The following is a 21,924-nucleotide window of genomic DNA, read 5'->3' on the forward strand; positions in this document are numbered from 1 at the left end:
CTCTGTCAGTGTTTTTGATATTATTGCATTTATTCTTTTTATCATTTTCCTATTAAATTATAATTCTGACTTGCGATTTCTCACTGGTTTGATTTCAAACTAGTACACAAGTGCATGCTAGAACTGTATTGTCCTCCCATGTTTTGTGGCTTGCTAACCTTTCAGAGGTGCAGCCAGCTCATAAACTGATTCTGCCAGTCCTGTGCAAAGAACACAACCAAACTCCATTTCAAAAATGTCTTGCAATCGCAGAACTTGAACCTAGAAACAGCTGATCTAGGAAACAGGTGGGCTTCAAAGACCGCCTTCTCCTGAAGGATGTAAGCTAGGACTTTTCCTCTCCTCTGTGCTCTGATTTAGACTTTCTAGAAATACTGCACTGCAAACTCTCCAATTAGCATTTCTCCAATTCTCTGCAACTTTATTTTACCCTTTAATTTCTTATTAATGCCTCTTCCTTTTCCCACCTCTGTACCAACCATTTAGTCTGATCCCAAAGCAAATAGCAGTTTTGCTTTTGTTTGGCATATTCTTCATGTTTAAATATAGTGAAAAAAAATGCTTTGAGGGAAGGTAGATATTTGCAAAAGTGCTTCCTGAGACTAAGAAGCTGTGTGGGAATGAAAGGAATATAATGAAAGTTTCAAAGCACTACATTTCTAGAAGAAGACAGAGATTAGTGTAATAAAATTACAATAAACAAAAATTGAAATTCAGAGATATAAAAAAGGAAAAATAACACTATCATTATAAAAATGTAGTAATTTCCTTCTCACTTGTGTGTCACTGCTGTTGAACTGCTTACATCAACATGAAATAAAATATGTTGTTCTGTCAAATAGTAGAATATGCTATCAAAGATAATAAACTGTTGTTTGGTTTTTATTTAGTTCATAGTAATCTCTTCACAATTGTCTTTGTTTTCACATACTTACTGTCATGAGAGTTCTACAGAATACCTTACAGATTTTATCCTGTTTTGATTTGATCTGACTTGATTTAATTTGATTTTAATATATTTACTTCCTTAGATTTTCTTGGTGGATTTATTCTTGTTATTTTGTTTTCGTGATTGCTTTTGATTTTAGTTTTACAGTTAAAGCAAACGTCCTTTAATTTTGTTTGACATGTGGTGTAAGTTAAAGCTTTTGAGAGCAGAGTACTGGCTATTTACCCATCATCTTAGTTGGGTGGAAATGAGTTAATGTTCCTGGTAAAATGATTGGTTCATTACCTTTTTACCAAGATCTTTGCTGACAGTCATCTTTCCTTGAAAAAAAAATAAATAAAAAAAAAAAAGTTATAAAATTAGCCAAAGTGTACTTGAATACAAAGGAAAGATCACTATTAATGTGAGTAGCTGAGAAAAAGAAATCTTTTTTATTCCCAGAAAAGCCTCCTGTATTTTAAGTGTAGGAATTCCATTTCTTATAATTGGCATGAAAGACAAACTAAGACCAAAGGTAAGAGGTTCAGTAAGACCAGTTGCTGGGTCCTGCACTTTGGCCACAACAGCCCCATGCAGAGCTACAGGCTGGGGAGAGAGTGGCTGGACAGTGGCTCAACAAAAAAACGCCTGGGAGTGCTTGTCAACAGCTGGCTGAATATGGGTGAGCATCCTGGCCCAGTCAGCAAGGTGTGGCCAGCAGGAGCAGGGCAGTGATTGCCATCCTGTACTGGGCACTGGTGAGACCACACCTCAAGTTCTGGGTTCAGAATTTAGAAAGGACATTGAGGTGCTTGAGTGTGTCCAGAGAGGTTCAATGGAGTTGATGAAGGGTTTGGAGCACAAGTCCTGTGAGGAGCAGCTGAGGGAGTTTAGGTCATTTACTCCGGAGAAAAGGAGGTTCAGTGGTGACTATATCACTCTCTATAACTTCAGGTTTCAGCCAGGTGAGGGTCAGTTTCTTCTCCTGGACAACTAGCAACAGGATGAGAGGGAATAGACTCAAGCTGCACCAGGGGAGGTTTAGGTTGGACATAGGAGGAATTTCTCTGCAGAAAGGGTGATTAACATTGAGATAGACTTCCCAGGGAGGTGTTTGAATCACTTAAGGGAAGACTCGACTTAGTGCCATGGTCTAGTTGGCATAGTAATTTTCAGTCTGAGGTTGGACGTGATGATGTCAGAGTTATTTTCCAACCTAATTGATTGTGTGACGCTGTGTGATTCTGTGATCCTGGTATGGTGCGTGTAATAGTGAACAAAAGTATAGTAAATTGGAATAGTAAATAGGAATTGCTGAATTTCTCGGGAAATGCTTGACGACAATCTTCCTTCAGGTTTGTTTACTTAGAGAGTGACCAACTCAGTAGAACGTATATGAAAGTGGTGGATTTACAGTTCCCTAGGTGATGTTCACTTTGACATGAGCAGATGTGCCCACTGAGAGGCAGTCTTTACCCACGCTCCAGTCCAAACGCTCAGAAGACTGACATTTCCTGAATTTCATTCTTGTGGGATTTTTATACTTATTCCATTTAGAATATATAAATCCATATATCCATTATATATCAATTTTCATTGGAATCTATTTACAATTTACCTAAGGAGACAATGAAAGTGAACTTCATATTTTAGTCTCCATTTTGAATTCATCCTCTGTCTTAAGTAGTCATATCAATAGCTCTAGTATGCTACAGATACTAGCAAACAAAGTAAGTAATGGTTGAGACTGTGAAAGGGAAAAACTATGAACAGAATTTTGGGATCATTTGTTCTGCATGGATACTAATTACATTTCCACTCAGGACTCAAAAGTGCAGTGAAGCATAAAAAATAATACCTTTTTCAATTATATAAATGTATACTTCACAATGACAAATGGTTCAAATTACTAATCCTGTGAAAAGTAGGACTTATGTTCATGTATTTTGATTACATTCACATTGCTTCCAAATAAGATTGAGTTTTGTTGCTGTCTTTGTGCAAATCAGAGAAGCGAAGGAAAATCTGCAGTGAGGGATCTGGGTCTGTGTAGGAAAGGTTTAGCCTGGCATATGCTGTATACCAGGTCTTTTAATCTGTTTGCTTGATTCTGTATTTTCAGAATGTGCCTGTTTTATGTTTACATCCAATCAAAGGCAAATAAGAGGGATATGCAAAGTTATATCATATTTCATGCAGTAATACTGCTGTAGCTACACTTTGCTCACAGCACAGTTTATAGGATAAAATAATGTGTTTTTTACACCAGCAACACAAACTCAAGGCATGCACTTTAATGTTTCCAGAAGGGCCACATGGTCAACATGCACCTTTTTGGACTGGAACAGAGACTGATTTAAGGCACCAGGGGGCCAGGGCTAGCAGTGGCCATTCCACCAACAGCGAGCTCACCCTCATCCTACCCAAATTCCCACCTGGTTCTTTTTAACAAGTCCACTGGTCTCCTAAAAAATTCCCGTTCAGGTGGCCATGCAATGTGAAAAATGAAGCATATGAATCTAGTCTTACCCAGGGACATTTTATTTGTCAGGCCTTGGAAAGCAAGGATATGCCCATGAAGTCCTTTCATGGCAGAGACAAGTATACACTTGCCCTGCTTCAAACTGGACTCAGGGCAGCTCTGTTTAGTTGCAGTAAAGAGTAGCTTTGTGTTCAAACTAATGCAGGGCTCAGCCTCTCAGCAAGACTTATTTTCTCAAGTATTACACAGTGTTAGCCAAACTATGCAGCTTTTGACCTGGAGCTAGCTCATATTCAGCTGACTTGAAGCATAAGGCAGATGAAGTCACGCCTGTGTAGAAGATACAATACAAATTAAAACTGACCTTACACAACATGGGCTATGGCCATGCATGGCAGAAATTCTCTCCTCAGTGTACCACAGGGCCTGTGGGCTATTTGCATACTTGGCCTGGAGGTGGGTGGTATAATGGGGAGGTGGAGGGAGTGAGAGTGTTGGAAGGTGCCTCCACGGATGAGATTAACTGAGGAGCTGAGGAAATAATTGTCTTTGAAATGACAAAATTCAGTTTTGCTATGGTGTCAAAAAGCAAGTAGCGTGTAATCAATGCTGGTTTGGAGCTCAGAAGATACTTCAGTGATAGTATTTGCATGAGCATATAAAGGAGAAACAGAAAATCCAAACATGGTGATTAGGTCATTTCAGTTAATGAATGAATAAGCTGCTTTATGTACATTTGACCTTCTGTTGTTGATTAATTTAACACATGTGAGTGGTCTGAGGAAAGCAGTTGCTATTATTAGTATAGTCAAGCATAGGAATCAGTTGAAACACTTGGTCACAGCAAAAACATCCCTGTTTCTGTAGGAACAAGAAAATTGTTGAAACTAAGCAGAGGAATGATCTCTGTAAGGAATCTGGTTTGAGATGGTTTGAGTGTTTAAGACAAATGTTCTCTATATTTGGCTGGCATTGCAATAAAAGATAATAAGGATAATACCATGTTCCTAGAAAAAGAGAGGTTGCAGAAAAAGTGCTTTTGTTCCTGTCTTGAAAGTAAATTTGGTTAATTGCTTTAGAACTATCAGTTAAGCAGAGAGGGTGTTTGCTTTCTTTCACGTATTCCCATATACAAAGCTGCTCTGCTCAGCCTGTTTTCATTGTATATGTAATCTAAGTATACATTTTGCAAAGCTGGTTTTCAGAACTCAGTGTTCTGTCAACTTCTTTTTTGCCTGCAGAATTACCACACATGTGTGAAAATTATTCATCATTTTGGGCCTGCTGAACTTTAACAGTTCTGAGTTTTACAGCAACTGACCTGCAGAGGAGCTGCAGTCATCTTGAGAGAAGGAATATAAAGAGGCTAGGCAGCTATCAGTTTACAAATAACTCTTTTCAAAAATGTAGATCTGAAGTTCTTTGATTGATTCTGTCATATCAAATAAAAAGTAGTCTTTGTGCATTGAGTGGTAGGAGCATATCCAGTATTTAAAACAATCAAAGAAAAAAAATTTTTAAGCCATGGGTGTTTATCCTTCTCATGCTGAATGCTGTATGTGAGTTATGATTTGAGAGGAATTCTCCAGTGCACAGCAGTAGACAGTCACAGAAGATTTTCTATTCTTGTGGCAATTCTTAGCACTCAACTAGTGGTACATAGAGTGGTCTGGATACCAGCTTAACTATAATTAAAAATGCAGTATGATCATTACATATGACAAGCTTTTCTCACTGTTGTAGAATGTACAGTAGAAGACATCATTCTTGAGCTGAGGATAGTATCTTTATCACCTTAGTGTCGTAATCACCTGTTCAATATTTCACTGTCTAAAAGCAATTTTTATGTAAGAGGGTTGGTTGGAAAATAATTTGAAATGTTTTCAGCTTCTTCTTCTTCTTCTGGTTTCAATTTTACACAATAAAACAGGAAGTGTTTCAGAAATTGCTGCCCTATTAGGAATAATATTCATAGGAATAGGCACATCCACTGGGTCAACGTGTGGCTCTGAGGCTGGTGTAATTGGAAAAAAATTGGGCTTTTTTATCATGGTATGATCTATTCAACACCTGGTCTACTGACATGTGATGAAATACAATTTGATCAGAGGGAAGAAAGAGCTCTAGCAGAACAGGTAGTGGAGCTCATTGGCAGAGCTTTAAACTAGCTTGGAAAGGAAAATACCAGGCTTTAGGGTGATGAGCAATGGGATCCCTCAGTCAGCTTCAGGAGGTGTTGGCTACAATGTACCACACCTGAAATGTTTGTCCACAAATGCTGAGCATGAGGAACACACAAGAGGAGCTCAAGGCTTTCTCTATATCCCAGAGATTTGACATCACAGGCATGAGGGAAACCTGTTGGAATGAGTCCTGTGGCTGGAGTGCCCTGTTGGGCAGTTCCAGCTCTGCAGGAGGGACAGGCAGGGCAGAAGAGGCTGGGGGGTAGCACTGTATGAAATAGAAGGGTGAGCACATATGGCGATCACAGTTAGCAGCACAGTTGAGAACCTCTGGGTTAGGACCAAGAGGCAAATCGGTACTGTGGATGTCCCTGTCAGAGTCTACTATAGACATCCTAGCCAGGATTATGCAACCCTGGATGTATGGCCAGACTGGGAAATGAGATGTGGAAAGAAGTGCCGTGGAAAGGGACATGGGTGTCCTGGTCAATGACAAGTTGAATATGAATGAGCAGAAATGCTGGAAATACCCTTCCCAAGATTGCACCTGACAGGTGTGTCCACGTGGTTTGGGGGACAGAGGCACAAGATGGTGTCAGATCCCTCCCAGGAGGGCAGGAGCTTACAGAACAGTTCCAGTGGCAGATGAAGACGGCTCATCCAGGATCAGTGCCCTCCTCAGCACGGAACAACAGGGTGGGTACAGCAGGCAAAACAGTGGTCTGGACCCATTAAATGTTTTCTCCCCCTTGCTGGGCAGTGCTGCCAAGCCACCCACAACCCAGACCAGAGAGGGACTACTATCTGCAAGCCCACTTACTTAAAAAAAGAAGATAATGTGATCATGTGTTCTGTATTCTCATTATAAATATGAGAAACTATTATAAAAACCACTATATTCTACAGTGTTCAATGGAAGTTCTAGTCCCTAAATATCAAAATAATGTAACAGGCACTACAGAGTAATTTTTCAGACCAATTTCATAGGCATGTGCTCTTACTCCAGAATAAACACTAATGTATTTTAAATAACTTACTGTGTGAAGACAATTGGAATAATAATAATTTTAGGAATATCTGATTTTCCCTGCAGTTCATTTTCACATGTTGGCAGAACCACAAGAACAAGTTCTAGCTAGATAAGGAAGTTTCTGTGTTTGTGTTTGAAAAAGTGATTCAGTCTGTACCTTTGAACAAAGTCCATGGCAGGAGGATTCACCTTCTGAATTCTATAAATACTTCAACCATTTCTGGAATTTATTTTTACAATAATGTTTGTGTACTAAAAGTTGTACTTAATAACTAATCTATGCTATTGCTTTGGGGTAGATATAGTTCTAGGATCCTTATCTTTTTGGCATATTTAGTGCATTTGTCTCTGTTTGTCTGTTTTTATCTAAGTTAATACTCAGAGCACTAGTGACCCTGTTCCTTCCCCATTTGTTTAGAGATGAGGTGAGTCAGTAAAGAACAGATTAACTATGACTACTAAGATATTATTTAATGCAATTAGCTGACATGGTCCCAGTGATTCAATTATACTCCTCTGAAAACCCCTATCTTCAAGTGGCATCATCTTAAATCTTTACTGCTTATTAAAGCCCCTGCAGTTACTAAGTGGCACTGATTATTATGGGTTAAAAATTCAATCTTTCCACCAGCACAACAAAACCTAAAGGGTTTCCTTTTCTGTTTCTGTTAGATAGGGAAACCTACTGCTGCTCTGCAATTATGAAGCGTTTTGCATAGAGAAAACAGCAGATAAAGTTTCCTGTATCATAAAAAAAATTGTACTGATCACTGAATTCACAGAATCACAGAATCAGTTAGGTTGGAAAAGAATCCCGAGATCATCAAGTCCAAGCTTTGACTGAACACCACCATGTCAGCTAGACCATGGCACTAAGTACCATGTTCCATCTGTTCTCTAACACCTCCAGAGATGGTGAGTCAGCCACCTGCATGGGCAGTCCAATCCAACATCCGATCACCCTTTCTGTGGAAAAGTTCCTCCTACTGTCCAACCTGAGCCTTTCCTGCTGGAGTTTGAGGCTGTGTCCTCTCATCTTGTCACTACTTGTCTGGAAAAACATCTCTTTGATATCATAGGTTAAAAATGATAGTAGAATTAAGTAACTTACATATTAGCCCTTGTGGAAGAATGCTCTGTTTATAATTAAATGTTAGGTAAATGTTTCTGCGGCTTCTGGCAAAACCTGAATTGCTTTAATTAAATATTCTTCTCTCACACTGGACTTAATGTTAGAATAGCTCTTCCAACCAATAGATGAAGACAGATTCCATAGTCTTGTAAAGATCTCTCCCTGCATATGTACACCTCTGGGGTTTTTTTCTGAGACTGTAGAAAGCATGCAGTCTACCAACAGAGATACTACTGAGAATAATAATTGTTTACTATCACCAGCATTCTATTATGAGTTGCATTTTTGCATGCTTTTTGATCTGCATATGCAGCCACTGATTCTTTAAATATATCTCATTTTACCTCAAATTAGGAGTTTTTGCTTAACCTATTATCTTTTAACTGAAAAATAAAAGGAAAAGCCCCTCAAGATGATTTCAGAGCTGTATAGAGGGGCTAATATTTAGACAGAGGTTTGCTACTGAAGCATTATGAAACCAGAAGACACTCTTTGGAATTACATCTTGGTTATTTCTTTTTTAAGAAGAAATAGATAAATAAATAGTTATAAAACATTTAGAATTAGAAGGAGCTTAAGGTTTATTTATTTTCAACCCCACTGCTATGACCAGAGACACCCTCCACTAGAACAGGTTGCATCCCTTTCCTCCAGCATGTGACTACAACACACATCTTACTCTCCTCAACTGACTAGCCTTATGGAGGAACATGAGATTCCTTTTGTACCATGCTTAGAATACTATCCATGGCTGCATGCTGATTGCATCCTGACCCCACTTTATGGTGAGTCTGCCCTACCTTGTGCTATAACTCCTATGGGAGGAAATCTGCAGGCAAGCAGGTGGAGAGTTGCACATTACTCCAGCCAGCATCTAGGTTCTGTGGAGTAATTTTTTATCATCTTTGGGTTATTGCTGGACTACAGAAAATCAAAAGAGTTCTTATTAGAAGGGACCTACAATAATCATAGAGTCCTATGGCCTGATCACTTCAAGAACAAGTAGTAGTTCAAGCATTTTTTTAAGGGTGTTCTCCAAACGCCTTTTAAACACTGACAGCCTTGGGGCATTGACCATGGGACATGGGGCACTGACCATTTCAAACTATTTACATAAAGGATTGGAGGTCATCAGATGTGTTTCCCTTGCAGTAATTTTACTTGCCCAACATCAGATTTTGTTGGACCTGGATAGTGTCCTAAATCCAGTTTAGAGTTCATAAATGGTCATGTCATCAAATTTGTTTGTACTTTTTGCCAGAATCTTATACATGAACTTCAATAAAATATAGGAAATGAGAAGCCAAGTTACTGAAAGCTTTTTCTGATAATCCCCAGAAGTGTATATAGATCCAAACCTGAGAAACCTCTAGAGAAAATTAATAGGTCATGGCAGATCTGCTCAGAGTCTCATCTGAGCTTCTAGATAGAAAACAATTGTCAAAGTCCGTCAGAGGAGTTTGTTTTGGACCTGCCAAATCAGCACATTCAGGGCAGAGCCCTGAGCTCTGTCAGAGTACTTGAATCTGGAAAAGACTAGATGAATTTTTGATTGTTTTACAAAGAGGATTTTTCAGCTTTACTTTGCACCATTACATTGAAACTGTTGTGTTATTGTGAATATTGCACCAGGACAGGATGTCTGGCTTTTGTTCTGTAATGCGTAACGAAAGCAACATATATCTTTGTTGCAGATCTAAATGAAAGTGATAACAAAAACTCTATAGGGTATTATGCCAGATACATTTTTCTGGATCTGGATGTAAAACTAAATGGGTTAGGATCTTCTAAGAGTATGTTAGTCCTCATTTTTCCTCAATATATTCTTTGTAAGGTACGGTATGAATGAGGCAGAAGACAAACTGTTTAAGATGACCTAATGCAGTTTGGTGTTTGTGCCAGGCTTTTTTGAGGAGGGTGTGAGCTACCCCAGTCTTTCCACAACAGGTAACTTCAACTACATAGCCAGCTGTGTACTGCTGGGCTCTGCATCATGGTGCCTCACACCCTCAGATTGCTACCTCCTTGCCTGGAGAAGCAAAAAAAATGTCCCTGAGCCTGAAAATGGGAAGCGAATAGGGAAGGGATTGAACCTGGCATGAAACCAACTACCTTCCTGCCCAGCTGGGGGAGAGGAATGAATAGCATATGGTTACTAATGTCTAATGACTTCTGAAAATGGTTGTCAATTCTTCTGCTGTTTAATAAAGTGTAAACATCTTCACAAAAGCACTGTGGGTCACTGTTGTAAATATAATTTCAGCATTTTAGGTATTTTATTTCAGTCAGCGGTTTGGCTTTTGTTATGATGTCAGTTTACAATAATAAAGAACAAACAGTCTAAGCAAATAAATTGTAAACATAAAAATATCTCTAAAATACAAAAAATGCACACAAATTATAGAGTAAGACTTTGGTGCTGCTATTCATAAAGTATTTATTTTTGAATATGTATATTCACCAACTTAACTGAAGACACAAATAAAGCTTAACCTGCATATATGGTTTCTTTGTAGCACTCCTCTCAAATAAACCACTAAATGACCAGTAAAGTCATTTAGCAGTCACACAAATTCACAAAGGAACTTTACCTGCTTATTTCAGCAATATTAATACAGAATAAATATGAAATAAAAAGCTAGTTTTTGAAATTTTCACCCAGTTAAATACTATGTTGTGAATCTTCTAACTTATATAACCTTTTCCTCTGTGATTTGATACATGCTGTAAGTAGTATTACTTTTTCCAGAAAGAGTGACTTAGAATATTTTCTGGTGGCCATGAATCTCTCCAGTTCTTTTGTACATCCTTTGTTGGTATTTTTGTCCTGGCATTTAATATCAGAACACAAAACACAAGAACACTTGGCTCATATCAGTACTGTCCTGTCCTACAGAGCAGCAACAAAAAAGTATGATTCATATGCACTATTATTAAGCAGTGTCCCTGTGCTCAAGGGGGAACCCCTTTTATACCCATATAAAGTAAATTCAAAGCATAAGAGAGCAGCTTAGTGAGGATATGAGAGTTTAAATGTGTTTATTTTCCTACATTATTGTTTGTTGCAATTAAGTCCAACAAAAGGAACAGCACTTTAGATTATGCTCTTGATACTGTTCCTCTGTTGAGATTTCGTTGGTATAATCACAGATAGCATGTGGTAGGGCTCTTTGTTTTCTCTTCTTTTTTTAATATAGATGCATATAAACCATATCTGTAAGGCAGGCAATCTCCATGCAGACAATTTAATAAAATAGATAAAAGACTAAAAATTGTTTATGTGAAAATTAATTAGTTCACCACTGTCAGGATCCATTTCAGTAAGACATATTCTGTCTAGAAGAAGAGAAGGTCTAAAGCTTTGTGAGTTCATATTGGGAAGCATCATTTTACATAAATTGCAAAAATGTGGCATAAGTATACTGACATATTCCTCGCAGGCACACTCCAAAGTGTTTTAAAAGAGTTAACCGGTTTCTCTGTGGGTTTCTCTAGGTGGAAAGGATCTTTTTCTCATCTGCAGGAGGCAGAGCACTTCCTGCCAAAATGGGAAAGTAAAATTTGTGAGCAGATTTGTCAGATCTTAGTTCTGGACCCTCTTCCAGGTCTAAATTCTTGTTGTTCTGCTCCTTGATGCTTTTATATTTGCTGGGGTTAGCTTCTTCACAGCTCCTCCCCTAAAACATTGCTAGGTGTTCTCTTTCTTTTTTCTTGACCCATCACAACATGCTGCCTTTTTGTCACTCCTTGCAATTGGGAAAGATTATTGGTCTCAGATTTATTCTCCCCTTGTGAAAACATTTTTCAATTCTTAAAATTATAAATTATGTTTTACTGCTGTATTATTTTATTTTTGCCTTTTATTTTACTTACTGCCTCTGGGTTTTAACATCTGTAGTATCAGTGCTGAAACTTCCTGTTTTACAACTTGCTGACTTCCTGCTTAACAACTTGTATGGCTAACATTGCATCAGATAGACTTAGATCTTTGTAAAATATTTTTGTCAGTATTTACTGGATTGCCAGGCTGAAAAATTGGGGCAGAATATTAAGTCAATTGCTCATTCTCTGAATGGAAATACATTCTGTGATATGCTTTGCTACAAAATAATGGAAAAAAGGTTTGTTCAATTTTTTTTTTAAAGGGATATTCTTTCTTCTGTCACAGTGCTTCAAATTCATTGGCTTCACTGCATTTCTTTGAACAGTTCTGAAGTGTTGTCACATAAACCACTTAAAATCAGTACTTTCCAAACAAGTTCAAACTAGTTTCCATAAGTTCTACCTCACTGTCTGCATTTCCAGCGCATAAGTCAGCAGCTCATCTAAGAATATCTTACCAGAGAAAGAGTCAAGGACTTAACTAAAGCCCAGGTAGACAATATATGCTGCTCTCTCTTCATCTACCAGGCCAGTGACTGCATCACAGAAGTTTGGTCAAGCATGACATTCTCTTGCTGAAACCATACTGGCTACTCCTTGTGATTGTCTCATCCTTAATGTGCCTGCAAATTGTTTGCAGGATTAACTGCTCCCTCACATTCCCAAGGGTGGAGTTGAGGCTGACCAACCTGTTAGTTGCTCGGATCCTCTTCCTTGCACTTCCTGACCTTTGCTTTCCTCCAGTCTTTGGGCACTTCCTAGTAACCTGATTGCTGAAAGGTTGTCACAAGTGGTCTTGCAATGACAACAGCCAGCTCACTCGTGTGCATCCCATCAGGTGCCACTGTCCCTTGTGCTAAATTATTCCCAGTCCTGACACTCTACCACCAAGGGTGTATCTTCCTTGCTCCAACCTTATCCCCTAGTTTATGGGACACAGCATCCCTGAAAGCTGGTCATGCTAGAAAAGTCTGGGGCAAAGAATATATTTAGAATTTCCACATTTGTTGTGATGTAAAGACAGGATTTTTTTCCTTGTGTCATGTGCTGTATCCTTATTTTAAAGTCTAACATATGGTAGCATTTCAGCACTAACCATGACAAACTGGAATTACTACTGCTTTGTATTGCATTTAATAATTTTTCATACATAATTCTTATTTCAGTTTTCATACAACTTCTCTGTTGATTTTTTTTTACCTGATTGGAATTTCTTCACTCTTCTGGTCTTTCCTTTTTTTCTTTTGTACAATATTAAAAAGGCAACTTAGACTCATTGCTTTCTCTGTAAATTTCTATTTTGAGGCCAGTTAAGGCCTGCTAATTCTGAACTTAGAGTTTAAAAAATTCTTCAATCATTAGAAAGCTCATGGATTTGCTTGCATCATCTATAGCTGGCATTAGTGAATAAACTTTGTACATTTGGTGTGAGCAAATCTGGTGTACATTTCATGTGTGAGCATACATTTCAGTATGTCGGGTTACTGTGAGAAACAAGGTAAACTGATCTAGGCAGATGCTGTAGTCATGGAGCTAAACAGCTTTTGCTGTCCAGATCAGCTTAGGCATCTCTAACCGTGTTGTGCAGTGGCTCAATTAACCCTGAAAAATGGAGCCTGAGGGAGAGTACTACTGCCTTCCAGAAATTCATGCTACTACAAACTCCATGGAGGAGGAAATTCTGTAACCTGAGAGACTTACAAGAGAAATAAAAACAGATATAAACTGACCATGAAAAAAAGTGCAGGCTGGAAACTATGAGCAGATCTCAGCTAGTAGAGAAGTGATGTTCAGATACAGCAAGCCCCTTGGAAACAGCAGTACAAAAATACTGTTATAGTTTCTTAGTTACTCTTCATACAGGAACAGAAATACATCTCATGTTATTCATTTATGGTTTGGTGTTGATGACTTAGATAGCATATCCTGGTAATAATTTCCTTGAAGTAATTGCTAGATAATTGTCTTAAAGTTTTAAAAGAATTGTGGTGTCCTTTGATTAACTGAGTAAATGACTGTCAGATGGGGACCCTGTCAAATAGCTTTTTGCTATTATACAGAAGTTCATTTATTTATCGTATTTTATTTTTTAACTACTTTTTAAAATTTTTTTTAAATTTTTTTTTTTTACCTTTTTTTTTCACTTTGTCAAGGGGAACCTATTGAATGATATGCTATCATCATAATTTTCAATATGGTATGGAACCATCACCAGTCAAATTAATAAAAATATCAGCCTGCTACTTGAGTGATTTAAAGGATTACCAATTAAACCATTTTGGGTCAAGGTCAATCACCTTGACATGTATGAAGAAGAGGCATTATGTTATCATCTCAGCACAGAACTAAATGTCAGTATATCCAAAGATTGAAAAGGGCTATTTAAACCATAAGGTCTCTGTAAAAAGAGCTCTGGACAATTGGCGTTCTAATGAGCATATACTTTAAAGATCCAAGAGGGAACAACTTGTTCCAAAAGATGGCACATGGTTTTGTTATTAAAGTAATATGTTTCTTTTTATAAAAGGTTGCACCCTGCAGGTAATAACTAAGTGATCACAGAAGACATGAGACAATTAGTCTAAGGAACACTTTATTGGGCAGGCACATTTGTTGGTTTGAAGGGGTTTTTGTGTTATAAACCAACTCTCATTTGTATCTTCTGACCAAGATGCAAGATAACAAGTCTATGAAAATTTTATATTTTACTTTTTTTTATTTTCCCCCTAAAATACTCTAAGGCCACTAATTACACTGAATTCTTAGCTGAGGGATTACTCCAGCCATATTGCAATATTGGTCTTTTAAGAAAAGTCCCTTTCTATCACAAATACACATTTTTTAGCACATATTTGGACTCTTTGAATTTTTTGATTTGAAAAATGTTGATACAGTGATATACTCCTCTTTTTCAATATGCAAAACCTTATTTTTCTTGAAGCACAGGAGAGTGTTAGGAATTATAGTTTCTTAGTTACAAATGCAAAATGCTTTCAAGCCAACATTCAGTTCAAAAGCAGTTAAAAACATATTTCCAGGACTCCATCATTCTGCTTTTCTATTTTGTATTTTACATCCCCTATTTTTCTCCGTCTCTAGCCTAGCAGTCTGTCCTTGACATATACACAAGCCTTCAGAGAACAAAAGATGGTAAAGCCTTTCCACCCAGATGCCTGTTGTCAGTAGAAGCATTTGCTCAAGTTTTAGACAAATTACTACTGCTAATGTTCAAGAGAGCTGCTGCTATGGCGTTGTTTCCAAAAACACTCCTTGTGTATCCCTCATGGATGGTAGCTATTGCAGACATATTACAGTTATGTTTAACCCACTCCAAATGATAGGATTTCTTTCAGCAGTGTCAGAATTTGGCAAAGACCACTCTTTATTAAGCTGTGTGTTAAGCTCTTAAAAACTGAATGGTTATGTGGCCATAATTAGATGCCAGTTCCCAGCAGAAGCTGATAAATACTACATAAATTACTTAAAGTGCATTTTTTTCCTTTAAATATTAAAATGCATTTCATAATTGGTTTTAGTCCACTTGTTCCCCCGGTGCTCATTGTAATTCTTCCATTTCATGCTGAGGTAACACTATCCTGTCTTTATGACAGTACTTTTATGATAAGGAGACTGTGTAAGGGTTACCCAGTACCATATGAGTATGTTGTTGCAAATGTGTGCATATGTATCCCAAATCACTTAATTTAACTTTCTTATTTATCCCATCTCCTGATTTTATGCACATAAAATCAGTCTCCATAGCCCATTAATTTCTGTTACTAAGAAGTCAATGGTCAAAAGAGTGGTGTTTTTTGTCAGGGAAATAAAAAATGATCAGCACAGTGGATTAATTTCTTTATGTGAACGCTTTAAGACTTTTATGAATTTTGATTGTAGAGCCATTTCTTCTCTGAAGAAATTTATAGAAGAAGGGGCTTAAGATTTCTGAGTTGTGTTTTAATTTAAAATGTTATGTTGAAATTGTCTAGCTACATTTATTGCAGTCAGAGTTGGAATCCCTTTGTTCCGTAGACAGTTCATTGGCTACTTACCTAGCCAACATGTAATGCCTTTGTGGAAAAAGCCAAATTGTAACTGTTTTGTGAATGTGAAATCCTGGTATGGTATTAGAGAGAGGAATACTTGCTTCTTGCCTTTTGTCCAGTATTGCTATCTTAGGAGCTGAGGTATTACATTCCTACATGTCTGACAGCCTGAAGACAGTAAATGCCTCTTGAGTTTGTTTGTTTACTTGATAAAATATCTGGATTTACTCAAATCAGAAGATAACATCTCTTTTAGTTTTTATACAGGAAAATCTCCACCCCCAGTTACAAAACCCGTGTCTAATGTTGCATGGGAAAGATTTTAAACAATAAATATTAGGTCTCTCTGTAGTCTCATCATATAAAGGTGCAGTGTGTTAAAGGAGAGGCCACTGCCTGAACATTCTCACACCACTCAAAGAATTACACATGCACCACCCATGGCGTCACCACAAGGACTGGGGTCCCTTCACCAGCTCCAGGTGGCCCATGGGTGCCTCTCCTGATTCCTTGCCCACACATACCATCCCTCTTAGGTGTGCTTCCTCATTCTTCAAGCTTGATCCTTGGCTTCCCATAGCAGAGTCTCAGGTGTCAAATTTGTGAAAATAAGTAACTTAAGAGTGGTACAGCACCTGCTAGCTGGCAGAGCATGGGAAATTAAAAAGCCCTAGACTTAAGATAAACATTACCTAGCAACAAGAACATCAGTGCAATGTCAATATTCCTTTCCATTCCAGCCAAAAATATATCTTGGTGTTAGAACAGAGCTTGTCAAATAAGGCTTCAGAAAATCCAACTGCTCATGCTAAGCAAGTAAAGCAAAGCAAGCAATATACTAAATCTCAGTAATATGACTCAATTTAAGTAATTCTACTTAAAATTTACTACAGAATATTCTGAGTTGGAAGGAACTCACAAGGATCACTTAGTCCAACTCTTGAGTGAATACAGAGATTGAACACACAACCTTGGCATTATTTGCACCATGTTCTAACCAGCTGAGCTAATCTCAGGTCACACTAAAGAGCTTACATCTTTCAACAGAGAGATAGAAGACGGTCTGCAGAAAGTTTAAAGCTGGTATAGGGCTTGACAGTGTTTAAGCATAACTTCTTTTGGGTGAATATTAAATGTCCAAGATATTTTTCCTGAGTCTCTGAAATAGTAATTTTTTGTATGTTTTACTTACAAACTAATTTTTTCCCCCTTATTTTTAATATTAAATTAATTTTGTTTAATTCCAATATGCATGTATTCATTTTTTTCCCCTGGCAGGTTTCATTTCTGGCCTCTGCTTACATGAGCCAGCATATCTCAGAGGAAAGCTGCTTTGCTCTCGCATCTGTTACCCATTATCTTTACCTCTGCCAGTTCAGCTGGATGCTTATTCAGGTTGGTATCGTAGTCCTTTTTATCCATTCCCCAAAACATGTATAAAAGTAATTGATAGTTAAACTGTATTTCTGTTATATTTTAGTGCATATATATATACATATCTGTACATCTATGTATAGAGAGAGATATAGAGCACTGAAATTCAGTGCTACTAGAAGGCCAAAACTTTAGACGACTTTTATTAAACCTAGAGTGACTCCAAGGGTAAATATACAAACACTATAATGACTTTTGCCATTCATTTCCATTCCAACTATGTAAGAATGTCCTTGCCTCACTTTATCCTCAGAGCAAGGTAGAATTGCCTCAGAACAAGGAAGAATTATTTTTCTTACTCTTAATAATTTTTCTAAACATCTCTTATTTGGTCTTTTGAAGCAGTCCCTTACATGTGAAGTGCAAATGTAAACTATACTGTAATTTGTTAAGTCAGTGGCATTTTAGTCATTAAATTTGTGCAACATGACAGACATACCTTCACAAGTTTACATTAAAATGAATACACAGAACGTGTATTCATAATTATTTCTAGAATTTTTATAGAATCTTTGTATCATTTAGACTGGAGAAGCCCTCTAGGATCATCAAGTCAAACAATTAACTCAGTACTCCCAAGTCCACAAGTAAACCATGTGCCCCCATCCTTTTCTCCAAGCTGAACACCCCCAGCTCCCTCAGCTAATACTCATCAGATGAGTACACCAGACTAGTCACAGATCTGTTGCTTGTTTGATATATTATAGGACAGTAAATGGTGGAAAAAACAGTTGAACTAATATGGAACACCATGAACAATCCAATTATTTATGGAAAATTACCAGTTGTAAGTTAGTCAAAAATAACAAGCTGTCGGGCTATTAGAAAAAATACATTATTATGCCCTCATCTAGAAATTTATATTTAGCACCAGTATGTGAGTTAAGCGATTTATTTGTCTGTTATTTTAAGAGGATTTGTCCCCAGCACATTCATTTCAGCATACAGCTTTATATATGCAGCTCCATATCTTACCGTACAAATCCTCCAATATGCAGGCTGTCAGACCAAACCAAGAATTGCAAATTAGGCTGCATCTAAAGCCAACTTTCTCTCCCAGTAACATTCATGTGATATGTGGAATTTTCATGGAATATGTCAGGCTCATGTTCATTGAAAATCCTATTGGCCTCTCTAATGGCTCAGCTGTGCTCATTAGCTTTAGAAAACTACATGTAGATGGCCTCAGTAGAGAAATTTGTTAGCTTGGCAAATGATGTTTTGTAGGTTAACTACTCTAAAATATTTTATAAACTGTAAATTATATTCTTCAGAGTTGCTCATTCACTTTATTCCTAAATTGCTTTAGAGCTCTTTACCATTTGCTAATTTGGAAAAAGTAACATTTTAAAGTTTCTTTTTTTACTGAGATGTCTCAAGCTTTGATAACTCAGTGATAGTACTTCATCATCCCATTCTATGGGTTTTACATTTCATTGAGTTGCAAAAATTACTTACAATGCCAAAAACAAGTAGTATAGAAGTTAACAGTTGGTCATTTTTATGTATGTAGTTGGAATCCAGTGTTATTTTTTTACTTAGACTTTGGTCAAATGGTAACAACTTACACAATAAATTTCATTTAGTGGAGCCTCAGGCTTGTGTTAAACATGAAGACTCTTCATGGAAATCTGATTGGACAAAAGTGCTTAAGAGGGAATCCATGAGCCTGCTGAGTGATGAGATGCCAGGAGTAGAACTCAGAATGAAGATGATTCTTCTTTTTGTAGGTGCAGGCCTTCAGCTGAGAATAATTCCTGAACTTTGAAAGACCCAAAAGGAATTAAATAATGGGACATATAGATCCCAGTCCTCAGCCAGAGTTTTTCTCCTCTCGGCTGGGACTAGATCTTGACTTTTTATATCTCATTATGGAATGAGTAAGCTATATCAGAGCACAGGAAGGGTTGCTGGGGACATCTCTGTGCTTGAATTGGTCCCCATGACTGCTCTAGAAAAGCTTGTGGATCCAAGGGGAAACCAGACTGATTTGGGAAGTCTGGATGCTACTGCTGTTAGAGCAGCAGGTTTTAAAATCTGGGAAATTAATATTTGTATTTCTCAGCATAGTATACTTTATATATATGGCTTAATTTGAAAAGCAGATTTAATGATGTTTTTATATTTGAATGAGGCTTAAATACTTCTGTCTGGAAAAGAACAAAAATACAGGAACAGATTCTGTGTTCTTTGTGCAGTCACTCTGCCCTCTATGAGGCTGCATACCATAGTGCATATATTTGATCATTGACTTACATCATAGAAATCTGCAAGTGACTGCCATGATCACAGGATACAGAGGTAGGTGAATGTGATAATCAAGTACAAGCATGGTGCACTTATGTGAAACTGAAGTATCCATAAAACCTAGTTGATTTTAACTGACCAAAAGTTGGTGGAGCATTATTTTCAGGCAACAAAGCTCTATAAGAAAACACTGATTTCAGTTGGATATATACAGATTTATTTCTGGGGTCCAGATCAAAGAACTTCACTTTCCAGACTGTAGGATAACTTCCTTACTTTTTGGTTTTTGTAATCATTCCATCTTCTGCATAGTGCTTAGTAATTATGCCAAACATTTTGTCTTATGTCAATGCTCTTTACAAAACAATTAATCTATAGCTTCATGTTTTAATTCTTGTTCTCTTTTTAGCTTCTTTTATTTGTAGACATATTCAATGTCAGTATTTCTGCTACAAGTGTAGCTACTACTCATACATTGAGTGAAATACAAGAATGGAAAGGATCTCAGAGGTCAACTGGTCCATTTTCAACATCAGGACAGAGATTATATCAAATCATCCTTGCTTGTCTGTTTGTTCTTCTCCCTTTTTTATTGTATGGTCTTGTTTCTTGCTTTTTATAGGGAGAATTTGCAAGTCACACAAAGTTGATAGCATTACGCATTATTTTAAAGGATGAGGCTTTCTTAACTGCAGAAGAAAAGGAGTAAACAAGGTGAAAATAGCAGTTTATGGGCCCAAAATATTTACCTTATATTAATGTCTGACATCAAGAGGTCTTAATCCTGACAAGTGTCCCTTTGTACAATTGAACAGCATAAAGCTGTATTTTCAAATGCCAAGAGTGTCTTTCAGCATAACAAGGAAAATAAGTTTCTTCTCTTAGTATTTTCTAATGTGTTGAAAATAATAAGTTACAGAAAAAATTAAAAGCTGTCTATTCAGTTAAAAAAAAAATAAATCTGTAGTTTTCAAATGCCAGTTCTGATACAGAGTAAAATGATGGAAAAATATGATTCTTTGTTTTCTTGAGCTATTGCTAGAGTGAATTAAATCAATAGTAAAAGTGTCAATTCCACAAGCAAACCATGATGAAAGTCATGAACTTGCTAACACCCATACCTGAATCTTTCTCCTACATCCATTTAATGGCACTTTAAATTTTCTATAAATTTCTATACATCTGTGTCAGACTTGTAAGATGTTTACTGATCTTAAAGTAAGTTTGGTGCTTTTCTTTTTATTTTTAAGAATAACTTTTGGACTGCTTAACAGTTTCAAAATAGGAATTATACAAAAGTATACAATTATTATAAATTGACCCCTCCAGCTATTTATAAAAAGAAGGAAAATATAATTTTTCCTACCAAATTGGGAAAGATATTAAATGAAGTATTTTGCACCTGTTGTTTGCCAGCTATCTGCAGATTATCACAGGTGGTGGGACACTGGAAGCAGTTGCCCAGAGAAGTTGTGGCTACTTTATCCCTGGAAGTGCTCAAGGGCAGTTTGGAGATGAGACTTTGAGCAACTTTGTTGTCCTTGTTTAGGAATGGTATTCTCCAATTCAGTGTTCCCACTGAATCTATGCACTGCTCCCTTGCCCCCAGCCTCCCCCTCCCTTTGCCCTGCTTGGGCTGGAGGGGAGAACTGGAGACTCAGAAGGCAAAGATCATAGGTTGAGATAAGAACAATCTGCTGGAAACAGCAATGAGATAAGGAAGCAAACACTACAACAGCAATACTGACAGAGGGTAGAAGAAAGAAGTGAATGATTCACACAGAAACATCACCACCCAACTGCTCCCTCCACCACACTACACTGAAGCAGAACAAACCCCTTCTCCCCAGAAGAGTTCCATCCCCCAGCCCTCAGCAATGATGGGTCCCAGCCATGGCTACTGTAAAAATAAACCCTATGTCTGTTCACAGGACACTGGTCCAGTGGAAAATATCCCATGGCAAAAATATCCCATGGCAGGAGATGTGAATTAGATGGCCCCTTCCAACACAAAAAACTCTGAAATTCTGTGATTATCACTAAAGATAAATGAATGAATGAATAAATAAATAAATGTGTCCCAGGTTTGGGAATGTGATTTCCACGAACTGCCTCATTTTGAAAGAAAAATACCTTCACTGAAGTTCACATTGTCTCATTGGAGTACTATGTGAATAAACAATTATTTAGCATTCTATATCAGAACAAATCACAACTTGCCCATTTGTTCTTTCACCTGAGCAGCTAGAAAATGGACTGTACATTTTATTCTTCTGTTGAACTGGTAATTGTTGCAGCATGGCAACAGGAAAGGATTTGCTAAAATTAGCTCCTCTATTATTTCAATGATTACATTTTGAAGCATCAAAAGGGGTTGAAGATAAGAACTAGTAATTATCAAAATACAAATGTTACTGTGCAGAAAACATGAATAATCCAACCTCACTTACACCTTTACAGCAGATGTGTTAAGTGTTATGCTCAGTGATAAATGATGTGAGATGTCTAAATAGGCTAACCAAACACAGAGCAAGGACATGAGGTATGATTTCATAGAAAG

The 21,924-nt window shown here is 37.3% G+C and overlaps 1 protein-coding gene across 9 annotated transcripts in view; it reads left to right on the forward strand.

Annotated features, from left to right (window-relative positions):
- ADGRV1 (adhesion G protein-coupled receptor V1) overlaps positions 1-21,924 on the forward strand; it is a 284,918-nt gene that overhangs the window by 180,258 nt on the left and 82,736 nt on the right. For all 9 annotated transcript variants that reach the window (XM_015652741.3, XM_019005246.2, XM_019005242.2 and 6 more), the window contains one exon: positions 16,962-17,078. In XM_015652741.3, coding sequence (XP_015508227.1) covers positions 16,962-17,078 — 117 coding nt within the window. The remainder of the gene's footprint in view (positions 1-16,961; positions 17,079-21,924) is intronic.

This window comes from Parus major, chromosome Z (assembly GCF_001522545.3).
Source record: "Parus major isolate Abel chromosome Z, Parus_major1.1, whole genome shotgun sequence".
Taxonomy (NCBI): Eukaryota; Metazoa; Chordata; class Aves; order Passeriformes; family Paridae; genus Parus; species Parus major.